The sequence below is a fragment of the Rosa chinensis genome, chromosome 3 (genome assembly GCF_002994745.2).
Source record: "Rosa chinensis cultivar Old Blush chromosome 3, RchiOBHm-V2, whole genome shotgun sequence".
Taxonomy (NCBI): Eukaryota; Viridiplantae; Streptophyta; class Magnoliopsida; order Rosales; family Rosaceae; genus Rosa; species Rosa chinensis.
The window spans coordinates 9312393-9321281 of NC_037090.1; the positions used below are offsets into that span (position 1 = coordinate 9312393).

The 8889-nt window shown below is 37.5% G+C and overlaps 2 protein-coding genes across 3 annotated transcripts; both read left to right on the forward strand.

The window, feature by feature from the left end:
* Positions 1-2996: 2996 nt before the first annotated feature.
* Positions 2997-4802, forward strand: LOC112195041 (protein LURP-one-related 15). The gene is made up of 3 exons (XM_024335353.2): positions 2997-3431; positions 4111-4335; positions 4474-4802. Exons 1-3 carry the CDS (start codon positions 3162-3164, stop codon positions 4618-4620), a joined length of 642 nt encoding a protein of 213 aa, XP_024191121.1. The 5' UTR covers positions 2997-3161; the 3' UTR covers positions 4621-4802.
* Positions 4803-4938: 136 nt separating this feature from the next.
* On the forward strand, positions 4939-6127 carry LOC112195039 (protein LURP-one-related 10). 2 transcript variants are annotated; one of them, XM_024335352.2, is made up of 2 exons: positions 4939-5332; positions 5569-6127. In XM_024335352.2, exons 1-2 carry the CDS (start codon positions 5081-5083, stop codon positions 6019-6021), a joined length of 705 nt encoding a protein of 234 aa, XP_024191120.1. In that variant the 5' UTR covers positions 4939-5080; the 3' UTR covers positions 6022-6127. The 2 variants fall into 2 exon arrangements, 1 of the variants encoding a protein (XP_024191120.1); XR_005807858.1 differs by having other exon boundaries at positions 5192-5452; positions 5569-5698.
* Positions 6128-8889: the final 2762 nt, after the last annotated feature.

The following is an 8889-nucleotide window of genomic DNA, read 5'->3' on the forward strand; positions in this document are numbered from 1 at the left end:
ATCCCTAACTTTTTGCAGCTTTTGTTGGCCTGTGGAGGGAGAATCAAAGGTGAAGGAGATCGTGAACAATAGCATACGAGTTCTTAATTTTGGGAGTGAAATTCCGGCTATTTCTGCTTAGAATTGGTTATTGTTGCAGTATATAAATTGTTGGGCTTCTTGTGGAGATTGTGTAGGTGAGATTTGGAGGCTGGTTTTGGGTGTTGGAGTGGAGGCGCGTGAATGCCACGCGCCGCCACTGATGGTGGCGTGTAGCGGCTCCGTCAGATAGTTTGAAATGCTTTGTTTTGTGTTGTTGAATTATACTTGATGTTGGGAACCCTCAATTAGCATTGTTTTAGGCATGAGATTGTTTGGGTATTGAGTTTTCTTGGAAATTTGGTGTTGGACATGGTTTATAATTATTATGGTTTAAATCTAGTGGTTACATATCGGACTTGAATTATTTGGTTGGGAAATTGGAGAGATGATTGTGAATCAAAAAGAAAATTTAGAGAGAATTTGAGATTGTTGGAAATAAATTTATGTTATAATTTTTGGTGGTTAATTAGGGTTAAGGAATTGAATTTTATTGGCTAAGTTATCGAAACAATCCTTGTGATGATTAAAGACTAAGTGAGGGTGTTGAATCGTTAAGGAAATTCCGTATTTAAGAATTTTAATCCCAAATTGAAGTGTGGGATTTTTATAAGAATTTATGAGTAACGAATATTAATTCCAGAGGGAATGAGTTTTGATTTTGAGATTATTTCCTTATTATGGTTAATTATATCCTGCCCATTTACTACAGGACGTACTGAGCCCTCGAGCAAGGAGGACATGGGCAGGCAGCAGGATTAGCTGCAAGACTAACCTGTGAGTGGACTTTTATTTTATTTAAATGATGTATTCGGCATGGCATTAAATTTATAACGGAATATTATTTTAGTAAATGTAGTTTTCGTGCAAAGAAACGAATTTTGAAGAAATGAATTGGTAAGGAGGCTATTTTCGGCGCATGCATACATTTACCTAGTCAGCAGTCCCCTCTAGGTAATAGTTTGGTCGGCAGTTCCCTCCAGACTACATCTCGGTCGACAGTCCCCTCCATATGATATGAGGTAGTTAGTCGGCAGTCCCCTCTAACCACCGCCTCCTAAATTCAGTCGGCAGTCCCCTCCGATGAGTCATCTGGGTGGCAGTCCCCTCCATATGGCATGAGATGACTAGACAACAGTCCTCTCTAGTCATTGAACGAGTTTCCTTAAAAAGGATATTTCCAAAAAGGAATGAGTTGGAAACGTTCTGTAAATCTCGCTGCATGCCGAATTTTGTTAACAAGAAATGGGGAAGCATTCAATTAATTATTTCATAACTTGTTTCAGTTTTGTCCACTCACTCTAACGGATTTTAAATGTTTTCCCCTGGGCCCTTTGGTTGTAAATACTCAGGTTTCAGATTTGTCGAGATCGCGTCCAGGAACTCGAGGCATAGGAATCAGCGCTTCCGTTTTGACTATAGGTTAATACTTAACCTACTTTGTATGATATTGGCTTAGTTAAGTAGTATTGCTCTGATCATTTTTTTTTTTAATTTGGAGAATGTTGTTACTTGAGAATTTTTTTATCGTTTTGAAGTTGTGGTGGAATTCGTACTTTCTGGATGTAACATATACACTTGGAATGTGTCTGTGAGTGTGAGATTAGCTTTGATCATGTCCAGGTTTTGTAAACATTTGGGTAGTACATTTTAGGGGAGATTCTGTCTATTTTTCTGTAGGTTCTCACCTAACGTGGGCCCCACAGGCTCGTATCAGGGTTTCAGGGTGAAACTTGGGTCGGGTTCTGTCATCCAAGGTCGGTGGTATATTACGTAGCTTCACTTAAAAGAACAATTCATCCATTTGAATTGCAGCGGCGGATTTCAAGCCATCATATTCATGGATGATGACAGGTGCCGCTGAAAATACCAAGGACCTCCTCGCAATACCTTGTTCATGTCCTTGCGTAGATCAAAAGATACTATAAGCACTTCTACGCTCTTTCTTGAACCTTGAAAGCAGCGTTGAGAACCCAAATCCTCTTGAAATGGCGCCGCAGATTTGGTGTTGTGCATAGTGAGGGGTCTAGTTAGGAGGTATGCCTAAGACTTTGAGAGCCTCACCTGGTATCCGCTCCTAGCATCTTGGAGATATCCACCACATCATTGCCTAGGAGGGCCAGCAACGATGCGAAACTCGCTACAACATCTTCGATCGTTGCCATGGTAAGAGTGCTCAAGAAGCAAAACTCAGATTGCTAGGGTTTTGGCATCAGAGAGGCGCCTAGGGTATTTTTTTATAATAAAAAGTCTAATGATATGATAGCCTTACTCAAGTTTTTTCGGTCACTTGGGAGAAAATGAACTTGAATTAATGCGTTTGAGTTATGTTAAAGATGACATAATTGAATTTTATGTTTACAAAATTTAGTCGTCGTGATTTGAACACTCACAAGACTACTTTCGATGGATCAGACATAGTTTGGTGTAGTAGTCTCGTGGGTGTTCAAATCACAATTACTATATTTGTTAAACATAAAATTCGATTGTTTCACCTTCAACATAACTCATAACCATTCATTCATATCCATAAAATATGAAGAACGGCCATCAACCCAAAAAAAACTCTTGTTTTTCATTTTGTTTTTATACATAAATTCTAAATGTCAATTTTATCTTTACATTTACCTGAAAAAATTAACAGAAATACCAAATTGTCAGACAGAGCCTCATTTCAGGTAATTAGGTATCAAACTGTTCTCTTTTAAAAATTAGATACCAAAGTGTGGGTGGCCATATCTCAAGTACGATAGAAGAAACTTACCCCACACATAACATCGACCTAAATCATTCTCCCGTCATTCTCGCGATATAAATCATTCTCCTAATTTATTCATGTGTTTTCCATGGCGGAGCAGATTCTTTTTCAATCTTGGAATCATGCGAGCGGTGGCCCTTTAACGCACTCGAACGGTGTGAGAACCCGAAACTTGTCTTTTAGTAATCATGAGACGATAGCACTACAGTATTCTGCCCGAATGAAGTTTGGCCGAGTCGCCCATAAATAATGGTATCCAGTCGCTGCTCTTACTCCAAAACAATCAAAACAGATAATCTTGAAGCCTCTGTACGTGACTGATACGATGTCGTATGCAGTGCCGGTACCTGCGACTGGGCCGAGCGCTCAGCCTCTGGCCAACCCCATTACGGTGGTCAGCCCGCAGTTCCAAGCAACCTACCCTGTGGATCTGGTCATCACGGAGAAGATGATGACGATCAAGGAAGGTGATTTTACAGTGTCGGACGTTAATGGAAATGTCATGTTCCAGGTCAAAGGCTCCCTTTTCAGCCTTCATGATCGTCGGACTTTGGTCGACAGCGCCGGCACTCCTATCCTCTCCTTCCGACAAAAGGTAAACTCTTTTACCGTGGTGAATCCCGTTAGTTAGGGTTTCATCTTGATAATTGTTACCGTGTTACTGTTTATATAGCTTGCGTTGTAAGATTATGCTGGTGATCGAGTGGCTACAGTATATCGATCAGTTATCTCAAATTTCATCTACAGAACAGTTAAGATACAGTTCCATGTCTAGGTCAACGTAATTTTACCCACGTCGCAACAGAAATGCTATAGAGGTTTGAGATTTTAACTTCCTTTACTCACTGTACCTGGGGAGTAAATGATTTGTGGACTTGTGAGAACTTCTTTGGTTCGAGGATTCATAGATACTCTCCTCTTGGAATTTGGAAGATGATCAATTCATTATTATGCATATGCCACATAGATTAATATCTTGGGGAATCGATGCCACATAGTTGATCTGTTGATGACCTGAATCAAATACTTTTTTTTTTTTTTTACCTCTATACGTGCAATTCCCTCGGACGTACAGTAGAGGAAATTTTCAGATTTGTTGTACATAGTTGATACAGTCGTGTATTTTCTGATCTTCGTGTAGATCCTTGGAATAATTTTTTGGTTCTGCAAATCAAAGATCATGATGACCTTAATTGGCCGAGTTGCACCAAGTTTAATCAATTTTAATTTGATGTCTTTTTATGTTGTTTGGGTTGCGTTTTTCTTCATCTCAGATAATGACAGCACATAAGAGATGGCACGTATTCAGAGGAGAGAGCTCAGACGAAAAGGATCTACTCTTCACTGCCAGGAAGTCATCCTTTTTCCAGCTCAAGACTGAATTAGATGTGTTCTTGGCTGGTAACACTAAAGAAGAAGCTTACGATTTCAAGGTCAAAGGAAGCTGGGGGGAAAGATCATGCACCATATATAATGGAGACAACACTATCATTGCACAAGTAAGAACTCGCATTGAATTGTTTATTTCATATCATGACTGATATAAGCAATCATAATGTACATTATAGGATGATGACTTATTAGAAAATGACTTTCAAGTAAGGCTGATTGATGCTTTTATATATTGCCAAATGCAGATGCACAAGAAACATGATCTTAAAAGTAGTTTGTTTGGGAGAGATGCGTTCTCAGTGACTGTGTATCCTCATGTTGATTATGCCTTTATAACTGCCATTGTGATTGTTCTTCATGAGATTAACATGGACAGAAGTGGGGAAGACTGAAGCTGATGATGATGCTGCTTTTTGTTATGTACTTATATATAAAAATAAGAATAAACAATTTCCCTTATTGTCACTAAATCAGTTAATTGTACGTCTTGGTATATAATTACCGAGAGACTTTATTGTGTGATCTCTGGCTTCGGGCCATCTAGTACAAATGAATAAATGATTTGGATCTCTTAGTTTAATTGTGATGTAAGTTAACTTGATCTACTTTCCCCTATTCATAGGATCTGTATTTTTAAAGAAAAATAAATATATATTCCAACAGAACATAATATAAAGGCATACGAAGATCGTATCAGAAAGATGGAAATGAAAGGACACATGACATCCCAAAGCGTGCATCAAAGGAATCTCATCTAGTTCGTCTCAAACTCTTATGCTGCTGTAGCCTCTCTTGTGTGTATGTGTGAGTGTAAATGCAACTCTCTGTGTGACAATTTCCTTTTCTGTGCCTATGCCTTCGGCTGGACCAAGCCCTACACCCCTTTCGAACCCTACAACTGTGGTTAGCTCACAGTTCCTGGCATCCTACCCCGTGGATCTGTACATTTCTGAGAAGCTGATCACCATTAAGGAAGGTGCCTTCACTGTCACCAATGTTGATGGCGAAGTCATGTTCACTGTAAAAGGTTCTTTTTTCAGCCTTCATGATACTCGACAATTGCTTGACAGCGCTGGTACTCCTATCCCCACCTTCCGTAAGAAGGTAAATTATATAAAGCACTCAATCTGTACATCTGATATTTCATTACTATGTCCTTTTGTACAATTTTTCAAAGCAGCATCAAATTAGGAAGATAGAGTTTAAGATCCATACTTCCACCAGGTTGGCATACCCTTGATCTCATTCTCGTATGTGTCAATTCCATGATTATTTCCATCTCATAATCCCACTATTGACTTCCATTACGATTATATGTCTCCAAATGTGTTTCAATTCAGATTATTTCGATACATAGGAGATGGAAAGTATATAGAGGAGATAGCTCGAGCAGAAAAGATCTACTTTTCAGTGCCAAGAAGTCAGGGCTAGTCCAAATTAAGACTGAACTAGATGTGTTCTTGGCTACTAACACAAAGGAATTAGACCAGCATGATTTCAAGGTCAAAGGAAGCTTTAGGGATAAAGCATGTGTTAATGATATAGGAGTGAATTGTAATTCCAATCCTAATATTGGAGTGGAACACAACAACAATCCTATCAGAATCCAACAATTAACACCTGCCATCAAGTGTGCTTACAACATTATCAAGACACAGTCTGGGCTACAAAGCAGAATTCTGAGTAGAAAGCAGAACACACCAAGCCAAGACAAAAAGGAGCCTCTACACCAAGACAAATGTCCTCTGTGCTGTTGTAAATCACACCACAAACTCAATCGTGATATGTACTAACAGATCAAGCACCACACATTTGTATAGCATCTCAATTCATACTAGGGCTTTAGAATTCGACTATAAAAACCATTGTAAAGTCTCATATTCTGATACAATGAATGAATATACAGAGTTATACATTAAAACTTCTATCTTTATATATTTCACTATGGAAGTTATAGATTTCTTTCAGCATGCACCATATACTCTAAAGACAACACTATCATTAGACATGTAAGATCATAGTTAAATATTACCATTATTCATCAATTATTTCTTTTAAGTTTTTCCCATTTTGGGTAAGTGAATATGGAATTGACGATGATGAATGATGCAGATGCATAAGGATTTAAAGATGTCAGTATTAAAAACAGTATATTAGGAAAAGATGTGTTTTCAGTGACTGTGTAGTGTGTACCCTCAAGTTGATTTCGCCTTCATAGTTGCTGTTGTGGTGGTGATTCTTCATGAGATTAACCGGGAACGATCAGGAAAAGACTGATGATCATATATTAATGTGATATGTAATTGCTACTCGAAACAACTTTTCTACAACGATATGATTACTCTAATTGACTTTTATGTTGTTTTGAGCTTGAAGTAAATTAACTCTTCATGCATTTTGAGAGAATAAATCATGTGATGTAGTCATAACTCATAAACATGTAAGTTCATGATTTTTAGAAATGTGTGTGTGTGTGTGTGTTTCATACTTTCATATGATATACCTTTGATGCTGTGTATCAGTTCAGTAGAATGTTCCCACATGTTTACACAAGTAACCTCGTTTTAGTGAAACTATATATATACACCAGATGCACAAAATAATTTTCCGCTTTCTTCCTATCACTTCTGGTACACTATGATTGCATTTACCTCTGGACAGCAATGTCAGAATTGAAAATAAGACACCTCTCCATTAACTTGGCGAAAGCGAAAAGCATTTAAAAGAATCTATGCCAATCCAACAAAAAATGACAAACTGATGACAGAGTAGAAAGGCAGTATTATTCCTTGTACTAATTAACGATTGTAATTATCTGCCCGTGGACCAATTTCTCAAATGAAAACACAACCATCTCGCTTCCATTATATCTGCAAAAGCAAAAAGTTTTTTGATAGATTCCAACCATTCCAACTTCAACTACTATACTGACCACAAAATAATTCAAGTGTGCTCTTCATTATTTAAAAGAAGAAACGAGGAACACAAGGGTATAGTGGATTTACATGATGACCTGCAGACACAGTTAATTATTTATAATGGAAACTGGAAACTGACGCTTCTGAAAGCAATCTTCTCATGAATAAACAAATTAACCACAAGATCAACAAAGGTACAATGCCAACCTGCTTATACATTAAAGCAGATCCATGCTAACTAGTCATCCAATTATACCACTGAACGCTCAACTTAATGGTGCCTATCTATCACCATTAATCGCATCAAGGATCACAATAAGCGTGGCAATGGATGCATAGTCAATACCAGGACATACTCTGACCATGAAATTGTCCTTGCCAAACAGCACACTTTGAACTGTGTTCTTCTTATGCATCTGCAATGATAATTGCCACAACAGTACTACTCAAATACCAATTTTCATACACACAAACACACACATTAGTACATTACATCGAATCAATTAGCTTCATAAGTACGTATCGCATGTACATAGGTTAGAATCTTACTTCGGCAATGATGGTGGAAGAGTCCCCAGCACAGGGCCGGCCCTGGGTATAGGCCCAGCAGGCCTGTGCCTATAGCCCCCAAATTTCATGGGCCCCCGAAATAAAACCAAGTTTTATATATATTTATATATGTAAAAAAAAAAATGTCATATATGCCCATATCGATGTCTTATCGTTTTATACTTCTTCTCTTGTTCTTACCTCACCTCCATAATCCAAATTCTCAATTCTCAAAACCTAGCAGCTAATTCATCATCAGATCATTGATTCATCGTCGCCAATAATCATCATCATCTGCAATTATTCTTTTATTTTCTTGTTCTTTGTAATGTTTTATTAATTTTTCTGAATTTCTGGCAAATTTGAGAATTGGGAAGAAGGAAATAGCGAGTGATTTTAACCTTTTGATACTAATTAACACAGCAATTTCTTTAGGCAAGCCTTTAAGTATTCTTTTCAAATTCAAATATTTTTCAATGAATCAATGATTAAGATTTTAGGGTCTGTTTTCTTTATTTTTCTTCTTATTCGATTCGTCTGAACTCTGAACTAATAGTGATTATAACTAATTATGAATTAAGTGTATCTTTGTTATTTGTTAATGGAATAATGGTAGACTGGTACTAGTGCCATAGTGGTATCAGGATGCAAGCTAGATTTTTTTTTTTTTTTTATACATAAACCACAGAGCTATACTCTATTATGCAGAGATGCGAAAAAAATCCAAATACAGAAGATAGCAAGTTTTGTTGCCTTTGCTACCTTTTGCTCCTGAAATACTGACAATATATATTCAGAAAGTAAAACTAAGACATGAAGGGTCGATCAAACTGACAAACTTTTATAAAAGTAGAGGAATCTTAGTGGTGGAGTTGGTTTAATGGATTATGAAGGCAGAATGTATTAGTGAGGACTTTAGTAGTTTAGTTGCAAGTGACTATACTACTAAATTGTATTCTTATAGAAACCTGTAAGCCTATTAAAAAGCTGTAAACTTAGTAACTTACTTAATTTTAAAGTGGGAAAAAAAATTGTGAATATATTTGAAGGTGGGGAGCCCCATTTTTTTTTCCGCCTAGAGCCCCTGAAAACTCAGGGCCGGCCCTGCCCCAGCATATATGAGGCAGGTGTTGAAAATTCTGATCATGGTGAAAATTAAGCCCTCAGCTAAAGAACAGAGGAAGAAGACGATGT

Coding starts and splice junctions, on each gene's coding strand:
- LOC112195041 (XM_024335353.2), top strand. CDS start 3,162: ATGTCGTATGCAGTGCCGGTACCTGCGACTGGGCCGAGCGCTCAGCCT. Junction 3,432..4,110: donor TCCTCTCCTTCCGACAAAAG/GTAAACTCTTTT, acceptor TCTTCATCTCAG/ATAATGACAGCACATAAGAG. Junction 4,336..4,473: donor ACAACACTATCATTGCACAA/GTAAGAACTCGC, acceptor TGCCAAATGCAG/ATGCACAAGAAACATGATCT.
- LOC112195039 (XM_024335352.2), top strand. CDS start 5,081: ATGCCTTCGGCTGGACCAAGCCCTACACCCCTTTCGAACCCTACAACT. Junction 5,333..5,568: donor TCCCCACCTTCCGTAAGAAG/GTAAATTATATA, acceptor GTTTCAATTCAG/ATTATTTCGATACATAGGAG.